Here is a 26152-nt window from a genome sequence, read left to right on the forward strand (position 1 = left end):
ACACAGTGGAACCAATGAGTCCACAAGAATATTACCTTTAGACGCTTCACTTTTCAACTTGAGGAAAGTATAAAGCCAAACTCTGAGATCAATAGGTGTAACAAGCAACATCAATAAGTGATTGAGTGACTTAATACACACAAGAGTTATTTTTTTAAAAGCATGTTATTTATACAGATTCAAATATGTGCATGAATTTCTGATCATTGTATTGATTATAAGATAAGAGCGCATCTCCCAACAAGTGTGTTAAGAGAGTAGATATCTAGCAAGAAACCGCTCAAGTGCTAACCCATGCGTCCGAGGAGAAGGTGGAATATTTGCATGATAGCTCTTTCAGCTTTTCGTGCAAACAATTTGAGCTTCTTGAGAGCAGGTCGCTGGCGCCAGTGCCAGTACACAATAGATTGCCGACGCGAACGCGTGTAGTGCTCGCAACGAAACTGGTCGCTCATTACCAAACACATACTCCCGCCACTGACGCCACACCGCCGCATTTATAGCACACCATCATCTCGTTGGGGATCTTCATAGTTGTCAGTGCTCAAAGGAAAGCAAACTTAAAAACGAAATAACAAGAAAGCTATACCGATACATGCTGCATCGGTATATTTTAGTCATTTAGTTGAGTAGTAAGACTAGAAACTGAACTCAAAAATAATTGAAGATCGGTGAAGAGCTAAGTGTTGTTGGTGGCACGAAAAATAGAAAGTATGTGAAATATTAGTGACAATTTTGCAAAGCCAACCTAACCGTTTATTCATGCTTATGTGGTGCTTTAACTGTAATGAAATATATGTATGAATGAACGAACCCATTACCTTTGTAAAGCTGTTCATTATATACATTTAAATACATATATGTTTGCATGTGTGTACTAATGTATTAATGTGCATACATATGTACTTACAACAGTGTTATTTATACGTAGGTGTAGGCAATAGTAAGGCAGGTTTCCAGAAAATGTCTATGTCCACACTTCGTACAATCATAATACACAATATAAACATACTATACTATCTATGTTTATACATACATACGTAGTTATACAGTGGTACAAGCATATATCTACATAGATACATATGTATGTACATACATACATGTAACAATTCATAGGTTGTATTAGGAAGTGGGCTGTGAAAACCAGTTGCAAGTAATTTTCGATGGCAATTAGCCAAATTTCATAGCAAATGTGAGCAAAATTATACACCTGTGTACATGTGTACTCCCAGCGAAAAATTAAAACCAATGGTACCGTCCAAATGGTTATAACGGGTGTGACTAAGAAAGTGCGAAATCGCGTTCAAAGGAAGAAATTAAATAAATAAAAATGCATGCATACATAAGTAGATATCGCCGACAGATGTGAAAAGCAGCGATTTCATTGTCTCAAAACATGCTCAGTGACAGTGAACTAATTTTAGATTTTTTTTTCGTTTTTGAATATATCGTTTTTTAAGTTTATGAACAAGCAAGCTTTTTAATTTATATGCATGTGCGTACATGTGTGTATTTCGTTACTCATACATCGGTAATTGCAGACAGGCACCTACTCACTAATACTCAATGAATAGACGCGGAGCTCATCACCAACAGCAAAGATGCTAATAGAACCCGAACTGAGAACAATGAGAAAATTAATCAGCAATGACGTTAGAGTCGAAAAATATACATACACCTACATATGTAAATATGTATGTAGGCACATATGGATGCTCAAGGCGATTTCAAGTTGTTAAGCCTTATAACTTTTATACCCGAATTAAGCTATAGGACATACATACTTACATAAATGTAGAATTCATTCGAAATATGTTGGGTGCAAGCTGACCACAATATTTTCGCCCAAATTAGAAATTAGAACTTATACAATATTTTTTTTTTAGCAAAAAACCGATTTGCGGATACTTGTCCGCACTACTTGTCATTGAAGTAAGTATTTCTCACAAAGTCCCCTTAGCCGGTTTTGGTAGAGTCCTTCGTCAACACATTTTGTTTTCACGCCAGAAAAAAAAGGCTCAATTCATTTCATCGTTCGGGAAGAGAGTTAAAATAATTTCCAAAAACCAAAAAATTTAAATTGTATGTATGCACATATATATTTACGGAGGCGGTATATGCATATATGAGTGTGTGTATGACAAACTGGAATATATCGTAAGAAACTTAATGATGTGAGCGATGAAGAATTGTTTTTTTTTTACATACGTAAGTATGTATGTATGTACATATGTATGTGCACATGTTTTGTAGAGAATACCTAAAAGATACTCAAATCAAAATGAGTATTTTACTTACAATTCGGCACATACATAAATATTTTCAGTTGTACGCAATCGGTGGTATTTTGTTTTAAATGAGCATTCGCAGGAAGCCCAAAATGAAAAAAAGATAATTCATTTTATTCAGGTGCAGGAACCTACAAGGTCGGAAGGCCACGGTCGATTATGTTTTATAATTAATACATATTTACATGCACATGTGTATGTATTTATATTACGCGAAATTACTAGAGTAAACATAAATACATATGTATGTACATACATACATATGTATATCAAATGTGTGAAATGTAAAAGTGTACTTGAGCTAAGCATCATTTTCAAATATACCCATATATTATTCATAATAATATAGATTTATATAAACATATTTACGTATGTATGTCAGTAAAATGTCCATACAAATAATTGTGGCGAATACTGTCATACATACATACATATGTATATACGACCAGTTCTGTATTCTGTTGATTTTTCAAAATCACCTTCGGACATTCCGTTTTTGTTTTCTACGTTTATTTTGGCATAACCGAGACTATATGAGATCATTCTATTTGAATTTATGCAAACATACACTCTGTATAAGCGTGAGTATACGTATTCACAAACATTTATTCAGCGTGCGATCACTGCTGTTGCCTGACGGGTTGTGCTCTAGAATCTAGCCTTTTAATTTCAAGTCAATTGATATACATATATGTATGTATATGTAGGAGTGTATACTTTTTATATTATATTTTAATAATTTATATTTAAGCCAATACATCTACATACGTACATATATTGCATACCTTAGTATGTACGTATGTATATGTTAGACATTTCGATACAATTGCGCGAGTAGATGCAAATACAAATATGTACATACATATGTGCACATGTGTGCATAAGTAATTTAACTTTCCTTGAAATTGTATAACGTTGCGTTTTGGCGTACATATTGGCAATTGTATTTGCCATTCATCGAAAACACATATAGTTTATTTGAATTGCTTCTTTTCAAACTCTACGCTTTTCTTTAGTATTTTTCATCCTATATATTCTTACGAGCTCAATGTCTCATGAATAATATAATTTAATGTTTTTGCCAGGGAGCAACAAATTATTCAAAAATCTACTAAAGTGGCCTTGCATGTAGGCACAAATATACATACATAAATGTTTTTAATTTTTGTTGTTTGTTTATTGACGAAATGAGCAGATATATTATATACAAACTCGTATACATATATACATACATATATGTATATGTATATTCATATATAAGTATTTTTAAGTATTTAGATTTATTTTCACTGTGTCAAGAGATATGAAAACAGATTTTTCATTGTGATTTCAATTAAGTCTAATAACCGTATTTTGGCGCTTCTCCACCCAGTCATGCATGTATACATTTTTTATAGTACGAGTATATGTATGTATATACATACATATGTATGAATGTACATACCTTTTTATGTGTGTAAACCACTTACGGGATTCAAATGCGTGTGCATGTACACACAACGTTGCACACGCTATATTATTAGCTAAGGTTACGTTTATGTACATATGTACTTTGATTCGCCCAAAGTTCATTAATAAGCATCTCATCATAATACGATTTCAAATACGATGACATACTATATATGTATGTATGTAAATATTCCAATTAACATAAAATATTACACCTACAAATATGGTTCTTGACCAAATAAAGCCTTTATTTTGGTTTTTATTAAGAACTTTCAAGGCGGCTTTTTTAAATAGCATATAATATAATAGCTATACAAATTGTAGTGTATAATCATCACTTCTTCTATTGAGCTAGTAAAAATATTCAAGTTTTCTATCAGCAAATTCTTGAACAGTTTCGAAAAATTTTCCTACATATACATACATATCTGTCGATATTTAAGTATATATAAACCAGATCCTCTGGGAAATTATCTCTAAAAGCTGATTTTATAGTCTGTATAGCTGTGTTCTCATATAAAAACATATAATGGGTTTTATAATTTTTCCAATAAAAATTAGTTCATATCTAAAAGCCCAAGTAATTTTTTGTCATCGCATTTATTTTGGGATATTTACGTTGGGTGGGTAGTATCGACTATGAATTATTATTTAGAATTAAGCTATAATATTGACCAAAATCATGGGCTTCGATATCGAAATATTACCTCTCACAAAAATTAACTTCGGAAAACCTATGATATGTATCATTAAATGTAAGACTGTTAGGGCAATTATATCCAAAAAGCCTTCGAGAAGTTCGTTCGTTTCATAACTCTAAGATCTAATACAGTTATGTTCAAAATGCACCAACGCTAAGCCAAATTGTTTTCTTTTATCTCATACGATTGGCAGGTTACAAATAAGAGAAGAAATTTGAATAAACATATACTGAAATATTAAAGCTTTTTGAAATGTAATCCTCGCAAATGATGTTCATGTTTTTGTGGGCGTTTCGGTGTGTGTCATACTTCAACAAATACTTACCTGCGCATCATTTAGACGCCTACGTGAAATAATTTCTTGAATGAAAATGTGAATTATACAATTAAGTGAAGCATAAGTGTCGTCATAAGCAAACGCAAGCTTATACGATGTAGTATTGGCAATTATTAATTCTTCATTATAATTAACTGTATACTTATGTATGGTGTATGGGATGCGTGTATCCACAGGTTGAATCAAATTCTGCACAAAAACAAAAAAGTTGTAACAAAATAAAGCGATTATAAAGGGTGATTTTTTAAGAGCTTGATAACTTTTTTAAAAAAAAAAACGCATAAAATTTGCAAAATCTCATCGGTTCTTTATTTGAAACGTTAGATTGGTTCATGACATTTACTTTTTGAAGATAATTTCATTTAAATGTTGACCGCGGCTGCGTCTTAGGTGGTCCATTCGGAAAGTCCAATTTTGGGCAACTTTTTCGAGCATTTCGGCCGGAATAGCCCGAATTTCTTCGGAAATGTTGTCTTCCAAAGCTGGAATAGTTGCTGGCTTATTTCTGTAGACTTTAGACTTGACGTAGCCCCACAAAAAATAGTCTAAAGGCGTTAAATCGCATGATCTTGGTGGCCAACTTACGGGTCCATTTCTTGAGATGAATTGTTGTCCGAAGTTTTCCCTCAAAATGGCCATAGAATCGCGAGCTGTGTGGCATGTAGCGCCATCTTGTTGAAACCACATGTCAACCAAGTTCAGTTCTTCCATTTTGGCAACAAAAAGTTTGTTAGCATCGAACGATAGCGATCGCCATTCACCGTAACGTTGCGTCCAACAGCATCTTTGAAAAAATACGGTCCAATGATTCCACCAGCGTACAAACCACACCAAACAGTGCATTTTTCGGGATGCATGGGCAGTTCTTGAACGGCTTCTGGTTGCTCTTCACCCCAAATGCGGCAATTTTGCTTATTTACGTAGCCATTCAACCAGAAATGAGCCTCATCGCTGAACAAAATTTGTCGATAAACACATTTCGAACCGAACACTGATTTTGGTAATAAAATTCAATGATTTGCAAGCGTTGCTCGTTAGTAAGTCTATTCATGATGAAATGTCAAAGCATACTGAGCATCTTTCTCTTTGACACCATGTCTGAAATCCCACGTGATCTGTCAAATACTAATGCATGAAAATCCTAACCTCAAAAAAATCACCCGTTATGTTATTTCATACGAATTTAATTTTTTTCTTTTGTAACAATTTAAAAATGGCTTAATTTAAAAGTAAACTTAATTTAAGTGTAAAAAACTTGATTATATATATTTATTTTACGTTTGTATTTGCCTAAGAAGAAATAAACTAAATTCATTTCATTGGATTTTAATAGAACTACGTTATTTGAAGTAGTTCAATTCAATAACTCAAAACTGTATTAATTACTTTAAATCGGAAATCGGCAAAAATGGTTTAACAGTAGCTCATATGTATGTACTTCCCACAAACTTCCAATAAGTCATGGTAATTTTATTATACCGAGTGATAGCTGAATCTTTATCTAATACATATATATATATGTATATACATTCACTGTTAAACCTACTTTTTATCTCTTGATCGCCCCAAATGAACGTTAGTAAAATCATTTCACTCGTTTTTTTAGGAATGCAGTACACGACGAGCTCAGAAAATTACTCCTCATCAATAAGAGGCGAATCGCCCACAAAATGGGGAAACAAGGTAATTAAAACATTACAAATTCAGTTTTTAAAACTATCAAAATGAGAAAAAATAAGAACATCTCCGAAATCTTGATCTCGATAGGAAGATAAAGGTTATGTGTACAAGAAGTCATCCTATCAATATTCCAATTCAGGCAATAGCAACATAGCAAGCATGAATAAATCACTGGATACAAATATTGATCAATTGGATGCTTTATTGGAAGACTTGAAACACGAACGTCAAATCACAAAAGATAAAGGTAATGAAGGAGCCGAAGTTTTACATCAATCGCAACTTACATGACCAAATTTCTCTTTTAGATATTTTATCAACTTCCGCAAATTATAGGACAATGTGAGTACAAATAATTGTCGCATAGAATGCTACCACAATACGGAATCGTTTAACAAAATCCCTTTTCATTAAAATAAATTTTAATCTAAAGTTCGTAAATGTATAATTTTAGGGAACGGGACAGAGAACACGTTGAACCTAGTGGTACTGTTACGAAAACCATGCGTGTTATGAAAACATCACAGCGATCAGTTCCACAACCTTTGCAGGACGAAATCGATAGCTTTTCAACATCAGAATACAGTACTCTGAAGTCGAATGGTTATCCCAGCATACAACGTGACTATCACTCAAATGAAAAGCTCTACGGATCTAGTAAGTCATATAATTACATTTTTATACAAAATCTTAACAAGCCGATGTTTTATTACAGCTAACGTCTATGAAAGTAAGAACAAATTATACGAAAGCAATCGCATTATTGACAGTACGGACTTGATTCCTTCCGGAACCACAACTACAACAACAACATCTCAACTAGAGAAAGATCTTCAGAATTTGCCGTTGTCTGAAGATATATTGCCATTACCCGGTACCAAAGTTACCACTACAGTTCGTACCTATACTTACGAAGTACCAGCCACCGGCACACTTAGCCGAGGTACTCCGTTAACTTCAAGCACTCGCTACAACACAATTCAACGTAATGAAATTAACAGCTCCACACTACAGTCTAGTCCTATCGCAACTCAAGTACCCCCAGTAGTACCACAAACTGTTGTTTATAATACAGAAAGCTATTCTACAACTAATAGGACCAATGAGCGCCCCATAACTTCAAATCACTTATATGAAGTGCGAGAGCAACGTGAAACAAACACTCTTCAAAAGAATTTACCATTACAACAACCGCGTAGCCCTCAACAAAGTGGCACCAACAAAACTATTATTTATAAAATGAACACAACTGAAAATGTTCATACTGGACCAGAATTCAGAAGCTATCCTCAACGGTCTCCAGAGTATCCCATAAATCAAGAACCACCACAAAATGGACCATATGGCCAACCTCATGATACTTATCCCCCTGGACCCACAACCACCAAATATATTTATAAAGAATCTTCAAATGTTGTGAACACTATTCACGGATCACCAGTTGGTCCATCAGATGCGCAGCCCAGATATTTACCACCAGCACATCCTCAACACAAATCACCGCCAGCAGGATATTTACCGAGTGGTAATGGCTATCCCCCACACGGGCCCTCAAACACTTCTCAAGTAACATATAAATATTCATCTTCATCTACAACAAACAATCGCCAAGACAGTCCATATGGTAAACCATCACCAACCACTCAACCAGCACCATTCCCCGTTGATGGAGTCGAGTATCCAGCAAATTCCAGTCCTCCGCAGAAAGTTGACGAACTCATGCAATCCTTTGGACAAGTAAGTATAAATCAACAAAAATATGAACTATATGTATGTGCAGACATAAAATTCCATTTTAATTTGTCCTAATTTTCTGATTTGTTCCAGATTGATTCTGTAGACCGAGCTGACCTTTCTACTCCACGCAAACGCGAAATAGAAACCGCTGTGGCAACTCCAAGTCAACATGTTCCTACAATAAATAAGGCGGGAAAGGAAGTTTATTACCCACCTGGACATGAGATGATGTTAACAAAACGTGAAGAAATGGCTGCAGGGTCAGCGGCTGGGGTAAGATTCTGAAGAAGTATTTACAACTATGGTAGAAAAAGATAGCCGATAAATGAACGAATGAGTTATTACTTAGATGTATTTAAAATTCGCGTTTACTTCCCCAAATTACGGCATTGAATTTTTAAAAAGTCGCCAATTAAGTAGTTTAAATAGTTAGTCGTTCTAAAGCAGGTTACAATGTGTAACCCCAATTCGGTGCATCAATTAAAAAATTCTCAAGTTCCTAAATAATAATGGAATACAAAATTACGACAATAACTTGCCGTTACTTTTTTCGATTTAGGCTGTTATAAAAACAAATTGCACTTTGCCGTGATGTTGTGATGTAATTCTTTTAAGTTGAGAAGAAGTAGCAGAGAACATCATCTAAATTGCAAAGAAGACGTAAACACTTTTGTTAATTCTTGAAATCAACTTAATTTATTAGTTTTTGGAGATTGTGAAGGTTGTATTTATTTGAATTAATATGTATACTGTATATGTATATCGACAGGTACAATAAACTATTGCTGGATACATCGCAATCACAATCATTCCATTTCCAACAACATTATTCTATTAATTTCATTAAAAATTTTCTCATTATAAACTAATAAATTGAGTTCACACGAGGAATCTTTTTGTCGCCCAAACCGATTTTTGTAAGCGAGAAGACGACGATCAAATACTAAGAGAGCCGATTGTATTCGTGTGGTACGCTTTGTGTACTGGTTCATATCAGTTCGCTGTCACGTTATTTCTTATTCCTTTTCATTTTAAAACACTTTGCAAGTTGCAATGGCGATCTATTTCACATAAGTATTGACAAGAATTTTATTATATATTTTTAATGTAATATGCAAATATGCATGTGGGACTCCATATTACTTATTGAATTCAATATATGGCATACTAATAATACAAAATAATAAGTACAGTTCTAAATAATTTTCATTTTCTAAATAATTTAATATGTTTTTCCAAAAACTTAATATTTAGTCCAATATTGTTAATTTGCAGACAAATTATACGAAATGGATTGACAATAAGCGAAGTCTTAAAGCAAGCATAAATCAAAATAGCATTGCTCATGTTAAATGTATTAATTTAAATGATACATATAAACGATGCTACAATTATTATAGTCTGAAAATAAGATTTGTTGTTTCAAGAAATACATTTGTAGAAAAATGTACTTGTATATTTCTAAATTTTTTTTTATTTTCCGCATACATTTTTTCCATCCGTATAAAAATTGAAATTGTTCAAGAGCTCAAAACATGTGCTATATCAGCTCGAACCTACCTACCCGACGTCATTTCACAAATAATTATGTTATGAAAACAAATCCCCACATACAGATTTGGCAACGACAATGGCAATAGATTTGAAAGTTAGTATGCCATAAACTTTAACCTGTGGGGATGCGGGGTAAATGTTCACTTTTTGCCTAATATATGTATAAGAATGTATTTATATGTATGTATATACTATTAATTTTTATATTTTATTTATTTTAGGGACGTTGGGCTAAAGGCTCTGGAATGTATGAGTACGAGTCCGGATATAAATCTAAAACTAAAACTAAACAAGGCGGTGCAGTGGTTCCTATTTGTTTACCACTTTGTTGTGCTATGCCATGCTCCATAATGTAAATCGAAATCAAATTAATTTATTGAAATAAAGTCTCGAATGTAAATATAGATATATGTATGTACCACTAATATTAAATAATACTCCATACACTCTCTACACAAATTTAGTAAACATTGGAAAATTTACTTGTACAATGCAATAAACAAATCCACAAACCAATTTTGGAAGCGATGATAAAGATTACAAAATTGTTAATAAATTATTTAAACTTAAAAATCGAGAAATGAAAATAAATTCATTATTATAAAAAAATAATAATATAAACGTTATTAATAATTATTTATATTTATTTACGTATGTATATACGTGAGGATGAATATTCTATTTGCCAATGTGTAATCTTTTTTTAATGGAAATAATACTATTAATATTAATGTATAATGTATAATTAAAACTCACACATAAGAACGAAAAAACATGCTGTCATGAAAATAAGACAATACTATCCTTATGGTTAATATTCACAACATACTGGATCGCAAAGAAGTTTGTTGAGAGTGCTAATACAGTGAAAGTTCTATTAAACGGACACTCTAAACAAATAACAAAACAAAAACGGTTAAATGGTTAAACCTGAAGACTCTGAATTTTAGAGTTCTTAAATTTAAAAAATATACATAAAATATACCCATATATAGTATATTTCTCAATAAATGTATGTATATACTTTTACACTTGCCGAGGGACGACCATTAAAGAAACAATTTGTGTCAAATAACTTTATTATCAGATTATACGCGGAAATATCGTGCCTTGAAGGTATAATAAAAATGTGGATATGTATGCACATATATGTATGTATGTTTTATGATTGTGTCATAAACATGCAAGCTTATTTTCAAGATTAGCTTTACTGTAAAATTAACATAAAAAATTAATGTTTGTAACCGAATTTGTCAACATCAAAATATGTGCTAATTAACTAAAACTGCGTTTAATAAAGATACTCTAACGGTACACTGTTGTTTTATTGTAAACAATTTATAATATAATATTAAACTGCAAATCAAACAATAAAGAGAAAATGTTAGCGACAAAAAACTTTCAACAGTATTTAATTCTAATGTGAATAACATTTTAGAAGGATAAGGATAGATATTAGAATAGTATATAAAATTCAGCTTTCGAAATAAATAACTTGAGGAGCCTGATAAAAGCAGTGTAAAAACTCAAACTTTTTTACTAGCTAAGCCTCAACAACTGAGCCAGATTACTAACTTATAACCGTTACATACTAAACAAGTACATACATACGTATAAAGAAGAGCTACAGAAGTATGTTCGGGTAACGGAATCAAGTGGTTGCACTTGGAAAATTTGGAAAATGTCTTAGACAATAATACAATCTCCGAAAGAAGTGTTGAGACCGGATCACTATAGCATATAGCTGCCATACAAATTGAACAATCGGAATCAAGTTCTTGTAAGGAATTTTTTGTATCTGCGAGGGATGCAACCAAAGTTTACATTTTCTTTTATAGTAGCACTTAATGGTTATTGTTGTACGTTTGCAATTGCGAGTATTTCGTTGATTTGCACATAAAATACCACATATTTATGTATACACTTTGCCCTTTCGATCAGAAATGGTCCCAGTTGCCTTGAGGAAACAGAAAAGACAGTTCAATTCTGAGAAGGTAGACAAATTTCAACTACTACCAAGCAGTTGTATTTGACGGTTACTGCGTTCATTATTCTTTGCGGCAAGAATTGCTCGTTGACTTAACCAAACATAATTCTGATAATTCTCACTAATGTTTGGGAAAACATTTGCAATAAGAGCTAATTGAGAATTTACAAATCGACAAAAGTCGTTGTACGTTATTCCATAAAGGTGATGCCTTCAGGCAAGCGTTCAATTCATCCGCAGGCGTCTGCCTGAAATCGCCTGTCAACAATATCATCAAGCCGCCAAAGATTGTATGTTGGAGTATCAATTGTGTTTAAATTGAGTGGCAGCTTAAGCGCAGAATGTGCAGTACGACCGCCATCTAGAAGAGTCGCCGCAATTCCAGATGATGCTAAGGCCTAAGCTATATCACATCTTGATCGAATAGTGGCCAAAATCAAAGAAATGACAAATTTTTTCCCTGCTCCTCCAGGTGCGTCCAGGATGAATAGACCACCGGTGTTATTGTCCACCGCTTGCATTAATTTCTTGTATACTTGTTTTTGCTGTTCATTCAGCAACGGCAGATTATTTCGAACGAATTCCTGCAATGTATCAACATTGTATTGCAGCTCTCGATTTAATTTAATTCTTGGTTGAATGCATCGTGCATCGATCGATTTGGCGCAATCATTCCTACTTCAATCAGTAGCTCTTTTGCAATAGTCAAGCATTGATACTCAATCAGAATCAATCCTTCATTGTAGATTTTATCGGTTATTTGGATGTCAGGATTATTCGTTTGATTGCGCAAGCGATATCTCCATATACACGTATGTCGTCATTGTGTTTGTTCCATAACTGAATTGGTTGTGAAGGAAAACATGTGGTGATGATAATTGCGAACAGCGTTCGTATTTGGTACGCATTTGATGAAACAACTGAATCCGCAAGTGTTAAATCCTAATGAGAATCGTTCTCCAGCAAACCCAATAGTTGACATGCTTCTCGCTATGTTTGGCATTGGTGGCCATTCACAGTTTTCAAATCCGCAAATGATTTTGGTCCACGTACATTTACCAACAGCAGTCGCAAATAAAAACATTCATCATTTCTAAGATGAACAGTGTACATGCGGCCTAGTGCATCAGCGGAAAACACCTGTGGCCAATCTGGAACTGGGGTTTCTTGTTTGTGACGTTGTAATTTCTTTCTTGATTGATTCCAAGTGTAATACTTGGGCATTTCAATGTACATCAGCGTCACACATTGCAAAGAAGCTAGTCATTAGCCTCAGTGAAGTAAACTCTTTGGCCATTTTCCAAATGCACTGCTAAACGTACAATATCTTTCATGAATTTGATCGAATAGTGGCATGACAATAATCGCCACAGTACTGACGTATCTGCCCATTTGGAAGTTGCTGATTTCGTCATTCGCATTTTCCGACGCAATACTAAACACATCCATGTCGCTGCCTTTTGTGACGTACTTGCTCAAATATTTGATTGATTTGGTCGAATGACAACTCTGAACGTTTGCCAGTGTTTCGAATATTCGTGATAGCAGCGGGCAATATGGTACAATGAATTCATTTCCGTTTTCAATCTCTTGATTTTGAACTTTAACTTTGATAGTTCGACCATTATCTTCTTTTGGACGCCGACGATAAACTGGATATCCATCGTTCCCTGGGACTGTTTCAGCAACTAACGGTCGCGGATATCGTGTTGGACACTTTAAATCAGCAATGCAAGGCGATAATGGATTTAATACATCATCTGTGTCGTCACAATGTCGTAGAGATGGGAATCAATGACTGGATAAGGTTGATATGATGTCATGCACTTCATTTGAATGTAATTTGTTCAGCAACCAAATTAGAATGAGATTGCGGTAGTCCACGCTTCTGCCATTCCACCGAGTACATATATCTAACAACGTGTGTCACCAAAAACTCGATACTTAGTAAGCACATCCATCATAACCTTGAGCTTTTGCTGAAAGACTCTAGTGATTATGTCATGGCGATCTTACAGTTTTTGGCCCGGTTCCAACTCACGTTCAATTTCCGTCCACTTCGGATTGCATGTGAACGTAATAAATAAATCCGGAGTTCCATAATTTCGCACGTACGTCACAGCGTCTTGAGCGTATTCGTGCATGTGGCGTGGGCTTCCGATATAAGATGATGGGAGAATCGTCAGACGTCCAATATTCTGAACATTACCATCTGAATGAATAGCACACGCAAGTGTATATAGTCCTCAGATCGTAGCTTTGCCTGATTGAATCGGATGAACGTTAAACGTTTGGTCTCGACTTTGACATAGATGTTGACAGCGAATTGCTGGAATAGCCGACGGCACTTCAGAATGACATTCTCCTCATGTGTACGAATCATCACACGATACGCACAGTAATTCATTGCGCTTAGATTTTTATTCGTTGATACGCCTGAAAATGCAAAATTAAATGAATTGTTAATGGAAACCAATAATTAGTGTGTGAATATTGTACCTGTAATTGGATCGACCATCTTCAACGTGATGTCGTATCCCTCTTACCCTTGCCAATAAATTATTGGATAAAGTAACGCATCGTACAAACGATGTGTCTCGTGCTTCTTCGCTGAACGACAATGTCTCGCGATTTAGTTGAATCGCCAACAATAATTGCAGCAACATCATTAATGATGGGTGCATTGAATCTTCGCACATGTTCAGCTGTTGGGGTACAATCCGCTCGTATGACAAATTTGTGCGTATCCGATGGCATTCGTTGAAATGCTGTTTTTAACATATTAACCACAGCATTATTAGCGTGAAAAATTGCTTGCAACTGTTCAATAATTCGTCTCTTTAACTGTTGTGATCCCTGTATATTGCACCGCACTTTCAGCTGATCCACCATCGACGAAATGAAATATATTTGCAGAAATTGATGCAGTTCAACTGGTGTTGGCACCTTTGAACCATACAAATTTTATATTTGTCCTTGTATCTGTAATTGCAAGCAATCATTTGTTGAAGAATACGGTGTAACTTCTGATCGTGTGATGGTGTAGTGTGTGGTGTATATGTAGTTGTTATGTGTTGCAATTCATTGTGTTGGTGTGAGTGATTGGTTATGTGTGTTGTATCTTTTACCTTGCAAGTCGGCATGAAGCCGCCTTCTCGAATGATATTAGCTCCAAAGGAAGTCATGCGAAAGCAGTTATTGTATTCAAGGATGTGTTGAAGGAAATGGCTGGAATCGGGATCACTTCCATCGAACAATGGTTTCAGTGGCTGTGGTGGTGCAAGTAATGGATCCAGTTTGACTTTTCCCCTTGCGCAGCACAATCCAGCCGTTTCTCTTTTGAACTTTAACGCATTGCAATATCGGCATATAGTCGTCATTGGTCCAATATCTAAATTTTCATCATCACTGTAGGTCGCAGTAGGATCATATTGGAATGCCAAGCGATTGTATGATGCCAATGATCTTCGTGTCCTCACGCGTTGTCTCAATCGGGCATTTTCTCTTATTATATTTTGTCTTTCTTCTCTTAAGTTCTGTGAATACACTTGTTGCTGGCTTGCATGTCTTGTGCGGCGGCCGATGTTCGCACGTCGTCCTTTAGGCATTTTGAACTATGGACAGAGTGGTGAATTTAACCTCAAATGCACGATCCACATAATTTACACAGTTCAACTTACCACTTTAAAGACAAATGCCTGCTTTTGAAATTGAATACAAATTTGCACAATACACGTGATTGATTTGATGGGTTCCAATTGAAATGTTAGGAAACGAATACTTATTTTTTTTTTTATTTTTTTTTCACAATTTCACAGTGAACACAATATCGGTTTATCACATGAAATTAACTGAGCAGAGAACAATGAGTAGCTGTCAAACAATGTATCACGCACCGGCGCCATCTACTTAAAATATTGGTTTGTAGTACATGCTATGTATCAGAGATGGCGCTGTATGTAAAAAAAGATTTTCCCGCTTTTCTGTTGAAATTTTTCCTAAATCTTCTTTGCTATAAACCTCACGGAGCCAGAGACCTTTCCAACGAATGCAAAACCGTGGAAATCGATTCGTGCGTTCTGGAGTTATAGCGTCAGGGAGGAAAACACGACTTATTTTTATATATTAGATAATTTGCATAGGATATGACTATTTATGAAATAACACATCAAGCAAGTGGCCTCCACCGCTTTTCGTACACATACGGAATCCTTTATTTTCCGAGACAATTCCGTATAAATGTGACGGAATTTCATTGATCCAACGTTGAATTTCCGCCTATAAAGCACGCATTGTAATGGGTTTCTGCAACAGACCCCATAAAAAGAAAACAAGAGAATACACAACCTCTCAAAGTCAGCGTCTTGTTAAAACAACATAGTGGCCAGTGGCCACATCAATATCACCCAATTTCAACAAAAAGAACTGTGTTTTTAGATAATCATATGTGCTTATTAACCATCCCATCAAAGTGAAAATAGGGCTTAGGGCGGTTTTGCTAAAAATTTTTTTTTTTTTTTGAATATCGTTCGGGTGCTTTATTTATACACTGTAAAGTGAAAATTATATGAAATTTAAAATTTCAAACACGTTTGCCAAGTTTTGTCAAAAAACTCAACTTTTACTCTATATAGGTATCGCTTGCATGGCGGACAGACAGACTCGAAACTCAACAACCGATATGTTAGAGTATAACTAGATCTTATCGCAAAATGACAATGTTCATCCAAGCAAATTTCTGGTTCATTCGAGTCTATTTTATGTTATGAGTAACAAATTGTTTTTGATAGGTCTGGAGCTCTGGAGGTCTGAGGTTTACCAAATACTAAAAATGTGGTAGTTTTTTTCGGAGCACTGGCACATGCTATAAATGTTAATTTTTTTTTGTTGTTTTTTCTTCCTCATGCAAATACTTATTCAGGGATAACGTTTGTTTTTTCAGGAAACTTTTTCCAATAAGTTGTTTTGTAATCTGCATTCTTATTTTTACTATATCCTATATCTTCTTTATAAATGGTTTAACTCCATCTACATTAGATTGAAGCTTTTCACAATATTCTTTACGACGACATATTCGAAAGCATTTTTTGTATCTAGTTTCTCACCATCACTGTTTAAATAATTTCCCTTGTAAAACTTAGAAGAAAACTTCTCCGCCATTGTCGTTAAAACGCTCAACTAGGGAAATAGTTCCACCCTTAAATTATAAACCATTTGTTAAGGGCCTGCATCATTCTATGAAATTCGCTTAGTTTAAGGGTTTCATTCAATTTGGATGTATTCCTTCATTTTAAAATTTAAATTTTTGTAGCACAAACCAAACATTTCCGAACTCCATACATTTACTTCATCGATATGGCCTTTATTGAAAGTCCCTTTGATAAACAGGAGAATCAAAACAAGCTATATAAGTATATGCCACTTGTATGCATGCATGTCAGGAAGCGCATCTTGCATTGAATTTGTGCCTCGTGTCGAACGAATAAGCTTACCCGCTAGCTTTGATAGGCTATATCAGCTGCGCCAAGTGAAAGATCGTTTTGGACTCTTTGCAAAAATTGACTAATTCTTCTTATTATCCATAGAGATATTGCTGTTTCGGGCAAATAAATTTTGAACATCAGAAGAACGGACATCATTTTATAAGCACTATTCGCATTTGGGAATAATTTTTTCCGGTTGAAAAGTAAAAAATGTATTGTGTAATTTAATGAATAATTGACGTAGTGCTATAAAAAGCTGTATATCGGCTAGTTACTATTTTTATCTTTTTAATCCCTCTTTTCAACAAGATGCAAAATTTGAACAAGCAGCCGCCCCTGGAATATGTTCCACGAACGTTGACGAACTGGCGATAAACACTTTCGTTTTGGCATGACATTATAATCTTTCTAATCAAACGACAATAAACCATCCTCACCTAAAGAGACTTTGAACTGCCTGACGTTTAACTAATTCAAAGTCAATAAAAACTATAAAAAAAAAGATGTATATTTTCTGCAGATATTTCACAACAGTTAAAGTACCGTTGGATTAATGAAATTTTTGTTTTTGCGTTCAGCGTTCGTAATTTCGAATAGTTAAAATTGTTTGCGTTCGTCCTATACAAACATTAATAAGGTAATTATGGTTGAACCGAAAGACAGACACGGCATATTCCGCGCTTGTTAATACAGACATTCCCAATCAAAATCATTCACTTCGTATTCACTTGCACCCTCTTTAAATGAGACAAAAGAACAACAACCAAAACCTTACAAAATCGTATATATTCATTTTATTTGTGTGTATTAATAATAATTGTAATAAATGAGTTTTAAATATGAGTAGAGCAAAAAGAATAAACAAGTGTATTTGTTAAATTTTTTAAAACTAAATAAATAATCAAGGAATCACTATTTTCTTAATCTATTACCATAAGTATTAACTTGTTTGATCGAAGATTTTTAATTCTGCTAGATACCAAGTAAAAGTTGGAAATTCTCTTATGCTATAGATTTCATATTTTATGGAATTTATACCGTCCATTTCCATCTTGCTGATTCCATTTACGAGATTCTCATATCTGTAGGTAATGAGCAAAATAATGAATAACATTTAATACTATTAGTGATACAAAATAATGCAAAATTTCATCATTATCTGAAAGAATTGAATAAAGATATGTCTTCCGCTCCAAACGACTTTTAGTTATTCCTCTATTAGTGTTTTCAACTCCACTGAGTTGAAATTGGCTTGCAGTTGAAGCAATTCAACTTTAGATCAACCTTACTGATATTGCGATCTTCAACTATTTTCAGTAGAAGATTCATTGATTTCGCCAACCCAAAAATTAGGCAGATAATTAAACAACTTAAATTTTTTTAAAGAAAAATCAAAACAATTCATTTAGATATTGCTCACAAAAAGGTGAGTTTAATTTAATGTTTCCAAATTGTAGTTTGTTTCGTCACCTTTCTATGGATTTATACTTAGTAACTGATTAACATAGTTTGAAATTATAAATAGTTCTTTTTATCCATTTCCCATTTTCTTTCAATATTTTTTCTAAATAAATTCATTAATGTTTTACTACATCTCCTTGTTAGCAGTTGAAAATGTTTGATACTCGACAGGTAGTCAGCCCCATTGGCACGGAGTTCAAAAACTTGAATTAAAATGCAGTTGGATTGAAAACCATAATGGGGGCCTTTAGGTGGACGCTCAAAGTCGGGCCAAAGGTAAATTCGCGTGTTGCAAATGGGAAAACACCGTATTTGTGTGCATTAGATATAACACAAATGGCCAAAAGAAGCGAAACATTTCAAAAAGGGAATCGAAGATTAAACTGATTCTTTATGTCCGAAATACTTCCCACGGCACATTAATTTTATTTTTACTGTTGCCATTTGATGTTTGATTGTAGTTTGCCTCGTCCAGCACCGGGATTTTGTTCCCGAGGCTCAAGAAATGTTTCGCCTTTCTATAAATTTGTACAAAATAAATGATTCAAATTCCTTAAAAATATAAATACAGTATTTCCTCACCTTTTTCATTTTTCCAATTGAAGTTTTATTCTTTTGATACTCTGGTAAACCCCACAGGCAGAGTTGAAAATCGTAATACCACAAAAAAGTTAAATTTTGACAACACTTCAACGAAATATTTTTTGGCAGGTTGAATTGATATCAATAATACCGAATTTAATAATTTCAAACAAAAGTTAATTGCAAACCGCAATAGGGGCCTTAATTACAATTTGTAGAATATCTAACACGCTCAGAAGAAGGATAATTATGTTTACGGTGTGTTATCGATGTGTTATTTATTCCACAAACACATTAAATTTAGCGATACGGAATTTAAATGTGCAACACATTTTAACATTTTTTCAAACATTGTTAATGGCAAATTACGGTGACTCTTGTCCAATGTGGACCACGAGCCTGATTAAAATCCCGTTATGAGGCGTCCACATTTTCGCTTGACAATTTTGTCAAATAAAGCTTATCTCACTCATCCGTAATATTATTATACCCTGAGCAGGATGTGTTAGGTTTGCAGCGAAGTTTGTAACACCCAGAAGAAAACGATATACCCTAATGAGTTAATATATGTATAGTATGATCAGCGTGACCTTAGGGACAAGAGTGTTAGAGGGTTTGCTGGGCATGCAAAAAGATGGTTAGACGTGCGGGGTCTTTAGTTTAAACTGTCAGTATCTAAAACGAAGTTGCGCAAGGGTCACTGAGAGGGAGCCGGTGAATGTGTTAAGGTTAATAACTCCCCTGTGAACTGCAGTCAGTGCGTGATGTCGTCGAAGTAGCCAAGATTGGCCCTCTTTTTTTCTTAGGACGCGGCTACGCTTCAATCAAACGATTGCAAAGGTGGTTTCTTCGGGAACATCCCAGCAGAAAATGCTTGGAGAGAATTTCATTGTCCTTAAAACGAAGCATACGGGCCGTGCAGTGTAGGTGTTCGACCGTAGACATCAAGAGGCATTAGGTTATAGTCCAGAGTTCAGTGTTTTGACCCGACTGAAGTTTTTTCGGCTACATCCAGGTACAGTGTATTAAGACCGGTCTGCCGATTGCCTTGTATGTTACCAACGACGTTTCATTGTCTTTTCATCATGAGGTACCGGCTTGTAGGTTTTGGTTGCGGTTCTGTCTCCTTGCAATTATCACGGTCGTGTGAGTAGTGAAGGACTACTGGCTGTCCAATGTTACACCTAAAATCTTAGCATTAATCACCGTCGGAGGTTCAGTCTGTACTCCTTCGTCTAGTTCGTGCATATGATTGCTGTCAGTTTAGTGGTGAATAGTGTTGCAAAGAAGAAGCTTAACACTAGATTCCCTAAGGAAGTCATTTTGACTGCTTTCGAATTTCAATTAAAAAAATAGTGCTTTAAATATTGACATACATAACTTCTAATAATTTTGTGTATTTTCTACATATGTACATATGTATATGTAAATGGATTAATTCATCATTGCTTTTGCCCCCTCCTTCACTTTCAATATATATACATATACATATGTGTTATACCTACATTACCGAAAGGCAGTATAAACCAACCTTCCGTCTTTCTAGTGTTAAAAGGTCGGAGAGATAGCAGTTTACTTTTGAGCACATGCCAGCATTCCAATGCCCATTCTCCAAACAGTGCATTTATTAGCGTACGTTTTGATGGAAATTCTTTTTGGTCGTTGAGTGGGTATTGAGATATTCAGGGGTGTTGTAGAATCTGTTAGTTGTTGGTTCAAAAATGAAACCGATAAAAAAAAGGAAGATGTCACGAATTCAGATATTACTGGTTTGATGTTTGAAACAGAAAAACTATTGCTTTTGAGTGTCTCGGTTACCGATTTTATGAGGTTTGTTGTCAGAAACAAATTGAAACAGGTTAAATATTATTGTAAAATAAGTAATTTGTTTTTTTTTTTTTTATTAACTTATCTTTATGGGGGAAAATAAAATACATAATACTATAATTATCGAGCTTCTGGAAAAATGCTGTTAGTTTAAGAGGATTTACGACAGCTAATAATAATAATCTACAACAAATGCGTTTTTAATCAGTCGGTGATATAAGGGGTTACATGGGTTTCAAAATTTCAAAAAATCTATTTTTTTTTTCGTTTTATTTAATAGTATAATATGTGTAGAATATTTTCCCAAAATTTTAAAATTATCCGATCAAAATTCTAAGAGCTAGACCCTTCGACAGTTCCGCCCATCAGACTATGTCAGTCTGGCCTTGAACCTTTAATCGCATTTTTCTCAAAACTCGATTTTTGAAGTCGGTGGACACGATTTCTCGAAAAGTTATGAACCGATCTTCTTAAAATTTTGCACACTTCTTCAAAATAATATTATCTCATAATTGAACGAAGGATTTTTTTTATTTATTACAAGTTATTATACGAGGCAACATATGCCTAAAATTTTACCAAAAAGTGTAGTTCTGTGTTAACAACTCCGCCAAAAACTCAAATTTCAATTTTTTTTTCCTTCGTTCAAGTACGAGTTTTATTCATGTACTAACTAAAAATATTTGGTTTTTTTAATTTTAGATGAACCAGTCGTGAGTTATCCTGTCCACGGCGAGAGCACTTTTTTTTAAGAGGGCGAGGGACATGAGCTCTGAAGTGCTGAATATTCAATATTTTTGTGTAAAAATTTCACAAAGTATTTATTAAATATGTATCATTAATATGCCAAACTGTTAAATAAATAATTTCATTACAAATATTATTAAAAAATTGAAAAAAATACCCATTTTTTGAGCCTTTGAAACCCATGTAACCCCATAAGTCTGCAATGTAAGCATGTAAACACATACAAGCAAAGTAGTAAATACAAGTTATATTTCTCATACCATTCCCTTCGGACATCAAGTGAATCACCGTGATTGCTTTAAATGTTTCTTTTAATTTGTTCGTTACTTTATTCCTCCAACAAAATAAAAGGTTCGAGAACCGGCCACGAACTATCTGGGAGTTTATAACGCTAAGTGCTTTGGTGGTGACTCGGATGTTGAATAAACGTCGGGAGCAGCAAGACCTGAAGTGTTTTTACTACTTTGGAAAAAACAGTTATCGGACGATAATACTCTCCTTTGATGACAAGGTTTCAATAGTGGAACCACGCTTCCGACTTTACACACATCGAGTATTTGAAGATTGGCCAGCGACAGGTTAGAGACCTTGTTTAAGAAACCTACTCCTGTTGAGTCTATGTGCTTTAGCATCTGGCAAGACTTCAGGTTCTCTGCCCAGGGACGTTTTTTTTATTACTGGGATCCATATATTAAATCTTTCAAGCTGGGCATCGCCTGTCTGGATAGCTAATAGTAGTTGAGGAAGGGTTAGATCGCCGAAATACACATGCTCCTTGGCAAAAAAAAAGTAAGTTTGGCACACTTCCTTATTAACGATAATGTTAAAAACTATTTACTGCGATAATGCAACCACCCCACTTCCCATATAACACAGTTTTAAATTCCGTCTGACTCATTCCTTTGCAGTGAACAAAACAACAACCAAATTAATATAACAGGATAAAACTTTGCAAGAATAATAGGCCATCTTATGACAATTTCTGAGATACTGATAACAGCGTATTTTTTTGCCTATAATGGATAAAATTGGACCAAAACTTGACCTAGCCCCCATATAACATCCGAGTGACTTTACACCATATTATTGATAATGGCATGTGAGGTACCTTAATGAATCTCAGGGAACATTTTATTAGTCCGTGGCATATCTATGGTCTGTAGTATTTGAAAAATAGATAAAATTCGGTCGATACTACTATTTCGCTGGTTTTGATTTTTGTAAATTGCAATCGAACTTAACCCTTTCTTACTTTATTTTATATTAATGATCGATCAAAATCAAGATAAAGGTCTAGTTACACCCTTTTATGCAATAAAAAAACACCTGTGAAGGGTATTATAGCTTACACCTGAACATTTTAGAACCCGTCTAAATCTTACAAATTTCATCTACATCAGAATTGAACTCCTTGTTGCTTATTTCAAATTCAATTCCAGAGCTAAATATAATATATATACATACATATATGCATAATATTCACCTTTTTGGATTGGCCTTTTCTTTTGGATGTTTTAGCATCATATAACGTGCTATATTAACAGGATATCTTGATATGAACAAATTGGCATGCTTTAATCTGAATTAAATAATAAAATTCATTAGCAAATTCTAAAATATTATAACTCGTCACAATTTTGTTTGCTATAAGTATGGAAAATATCTTACCTATTCGACATATCGTCATCTTCACCACCCCACCCAAAATACGAATTCGAAAAGCCATTCACTAGCTGAAAGTGTTCACGAGTCATAGCGGATACTCCTCCAAAAATTGAACGATAAGGCAACCTATTGTTAAAAACAACAAAATCACTTAGTTGAATTTGATAAAAATATATGAGAGTTATTACTTGAAGTTTAAAGTATCTATAGAGACTGACATGTGGCGCGGTTGCCGCGGACATGTATACAAGTTTCGATTATCCAGAGGTAACAAGTCAACATCATGGAATATAAAACAGTCCCATGGAAATATTTTTAACGCTTCTAAGAAGCCTATATTCATTAACGCAGCTCGATTAAATGCTTTCCCATTGGTTTGTTCGATGAGAAATATTCTGTAGGTAATATGCTGTTTCATTAAGAATGGATGAATGTTTCTCAGAAACACGGTTAAATGGGCGTAACGATCACGAAATGGTACGACTATTGCGACGTGTTCCTTTGGAATACAATCATGTGGTTGAAATACTCCTCCCGATTTTAATAGAGGGGCTAGTTCAGCTTCCACAATGTCCAATGATTCAAGAGTCGTATTTGGGGTTATTGGACCTTCATCTGAAAATAAAAAAGTACGTTAAAAAGGGTGTTTTTTTATTTATAGGGACAATTTAATTGACAATAATAAGTAAAAATTGGAAAAATTCGTAGAAATCATTATCCCATAATGTCGGAATTATGTATCAATTTTTATACCAATCCATGTTACAAATTAAAAAACAAAAAAAAATTATTTATGATATCGAGACGACTATTTATGAAATTACAACTCAATAAAATTTCAATGATAATCGTTAATGTGAAATAAAACTGTTTTTCTCAAGTCCTTCTTTCAACATTTTGATGATTTTGGCCCTTTTACAAAATTTTTATATTCAGTTATAACTCAAAATATGCCTTTATATATTATATTTGGAAAATAAAAAGTTGGTTGCCTTATATTAATTTGCGTATAATAGACTAAGCATATAAAATGAATTAAGCTATGTGCATTTTCCAGAATATCTAAAATAAAACTCACTTTCATCATATTGTGGTTCCTTACATCTTACTCTCACTGTAGCTCCGTTTTCTCTGTTAATAGATTGCAATGGTCTCAGCAACCTGTTATTATTCGTTTGGTTATGCTCGTTGGAAACAGTTTGTGAGTACAATAATATAATAGGCTTCTGCGCCTCGGAATCAATAGGAAGTACTGTTTGGTTAGTCGTATTTAAAGTATCATGTTCTTTAGAGTTGTTACCACTTAAAGACTTATTGACAATTGTAATACCCCTTGCAAAGTTATGCATATGCCGAATGCTGAAGGTATATAGAAGAAAACATCTTAATCTATACAAAAATGTACATAAGTATATTAGCGAAACAAAGTTACCTTAGTCTACTAAACGTAGAGTAACTTGCAGATTTATTATCTACATAACTCAGAAACGCGCTAAACAACACCCATATCCCGACCAGACACAGCATAGCTCTCACACCATTAGCTTTGGTGAAAAGCGCCATTGCCGCTGGTCGTGATTACAATTATGCGGCTGTCCAGATCTTTTGTAGAAGACAGATTTCATTGAACAATAATACAAAATTAGAAATCTCCATTAGAGCATCCAGTGCAATTTAAATAAATCGTAACTTAAGTTTATTTTACTAACACTAAATGTATTTATTTGTGCAATTTTACAGCAATGCAAATAATTAGAGATGCCACATTATCTAACTAATAGTAGAAACACGTCTACAGAGTGACACAATAAAAATACTTTAGTATTCTGAGTTGTTATGAGAAGCAACAACTGTCGTTATGTAGAGTTTTGAGTGGTTTTCGTCAATTTTCTTCGGTAATTCCAATTTTTATTTCAAATATTTAAGAAGCAAAGAAAGATAACAAAAAAGTTAACAATGGGATTAAATTAACATTTTCTTAAATGAAAACGCAAAAATTTCGCAAATCCAATTAATTTACTCAGCACAGTATTATTTATAATACTTACTAATTTAGTCCAGCTATGCCCAAATAAATGCGAAAATAGTTTTAGAATGTAAACAGAGGAACCCTCGTGAGTTAGTTTTTTTTTTAATAAATTTAATTTAAAACATAGCTTAACAAAGAAAGTCTGTCGGGGGGACAGGGACAACACTGTCCACAGAAAAATTATGAAATCAATGACCAATGAAGTTAACAGGGCTAAAACACTCAAATATGCAAAATCTTGCATTGGCCCCATAGAGGAATTACCAAACGCGTAAATTTCACAAAGAAATACAAAGTTATCTTCAGTTGAATGAAGTAACTTCACACTCAAACTACTACTTAGGGGTAGCACTGTCCAGTGGTAAATTGACGGCGTTTTGAATGTATTTTGTTATTATACGTTTGTAATAAGTTGGTGTTGTGTCTAAGTAAAAATAAACCTCCATCACAACTATCGCAATCACTATTGACGAAAAAGTGAATAGAACAACTGAACAGCTTATCAGTCTGCAACCGAGTTCACCTTATCTGATTGCCAGGAAACAAGTTGTTAACCGGAAATCAACTAGTTGACGAACTTGCCCGCTCTGCAGGAAATTCTTAATAGCACCGGAACCCAGTATCG

At 34.2% G+C, this 26152-nt stretch overlaps 2 protein-coding genes and 1 long non-coding RNA gene across 7 annotated transcripts; 1 reads left to right on the forward strand and 2 right to left on the reverse strand.

Moving 5' to 3' along the window:
- The first annotated feature begins 390 nt into the window (after nucleotides 1-390).
- LOC105225385 (uncharacterized) lies at nucleotides 391-11060 on the forward strand. Of its 2 annotated transcripts, none has more exons than XM_011203814.4 (8): nucleotides 391-711; nucleotides 6382-6458; nucleotides 6543-6702; nucleotides 6764-6797; nucleotides 6910-7112; nucleotides 7171-8192; nucleotides 8283-8465; nucleotides 9968-11060. In XM_011203814.4, the coding sequence occupies exons 2-8, from the start codon at nucleotides 6384-6386 to the stop codon at nucleotides 10100-10102; spliced, it is 1812 nt and encodes a 603-aa protein (XP_011202116.2). In that variant the 5' UTR covers nucleotides 391-711; nucleotides 6382-6383; the 3' UTR covers nucleotides 10103-11060. The 2 variants fall into 2 exon arrangements, with proteins under 2 accessions (XP_011202116.2, XP_049306955.1); XM_049450998.1 differs by having other exon boundaries at nucleotides 406-548; nucleotides 6380-6458.
- Nucleotides 11061-11068: 8 nt separating this feature from the next.
- Nucleotides 11069-16022, reverse strand: LOC125777092 (uncharacterized). The gene is made up of 4 exons (XR_007422098.1): nucleotides 15414-16022; nucleotides 14862-15347; nucleotides 14233-14715; nucleotides 11069-14169 (listed from the first exon to the last, which is right to left on the reverse strand). It is a non-coding gene; the product is annotated as an uncharacterized LOC125777092 (long non-coding RNA).
- A 1965-nt stretch (nucleotides 16023-17987) lies between these two features.
- Nucleotides 17988-25272, reverse strand: LOC105225386 (beta-1,4-N-acetylgalactosaminyltransferase bre-4). 4 transcript variants are annotated; one of them, XM_049451001.1, is made up of 7 exons: nucleotides 24931-25271; nucleotides 24577-24857; nucleotides 23687-24113; nucleotides 23502-23624; nucleotides 23317-23412; nucleotides 22672-22733; nucleotides 22521-22607 (listed from the first exon to the last, which is right to left on the reverse strand). In XM_049451001.1, the coding sequence occupies exons 1-6, from the start codon at nucleotides 25059-25061 to the stop codon at nucleotides 22712-22714; spliced, it is 1080 nt and encodes a 359-aa protein (XP_049306958.1). In that variant the 5' UTR covers nucleotides 25062-25271; the 3' UTR covers nucleotides 22521-22607; nucleotides 22672-22711. The 4 variants fall into 4 exon arrangements, with proteins under 4 accessions (XP_011202118.2, XP_049306956.1, XP_049306958.1 ...); XM_011203816.3 differs by lacking the exons at nucleotides 22521-22607; nucleotides 22672-22733 and adding an exon at nucleotides 17988-18298 and having other exon boundaries at nucleotides 24931-25270; XM_049450999.1 differs by lacking the exons at nucleotides 22521-22607; nucleotides 22672-22733 and adding an exon at nucleotides 20699-20959 and having other exon boundaries at nucleotides 24931-25272.
- Nucleotides 25273-26152: the final 880 nt, after the last annotated feature.

This window comes from Bactrocera dorsalis, chromosome 3, assembly GCF_023373825.1.
Source record: "Bactrocera dorsalis isolate Fly_Bdor chromosome 3, ASM2337382v1, whole genome shotgun sequence".
Classification (NCBI taxonomy): Eukaryota; Metazoa; Arthropoda; class Insecta; order Diptera; family Tephritidae; genus Bactrocera; species Bactrocera dorsalis.

Excerpts from the sequence above, each read along its gene's own strand:
- LOC105225385 (XM_011203814.4), top strand. The coding sequence starts at position 6,384 with ATGCAGTACACGACGAGCTCAGAAAATTACTCCTCATCAATAAGAGGC. Across the intron at positions 8,193-8,282 it reads TCATGCAATCCTTTGGACAA|ATTGATTCTGTAGACCGAGC; the intron begins GTAAGTATAAAT and ends GATTTGTTCCAG. Across the intron at positions 8,466-9,967 it reads CTGCAGGGTCAGCGGCTGGG|GGACGTTGGGCTAAAGGCTC; the intron begins GTAAGATTCTGA and ends TATTTATTTTAG.
- LOC105225386 (XM_011203816.3), bottom strand. The coding sequence starts at position 25,061 with ATGGCGCTTTTCACCAAAGCTAATGGTGTGAGAGCTATGCTGTGTCTG. Across the intron at positions 24,858-24,930 it reads TCTACGTTTAGTAGACTAAG|CATTCGGCATATGCATAACT; the intron begins GTAACTTTGTTT and ends ATATACCTTCAG. Across the intron at positions 24,114-24,576 it reads GGAACCACAATATGATGAAA|ATGAAGGTCCAATAACCCCA; the intron begins GTGAGTTTTATT and ends TTTTATTTTCAG.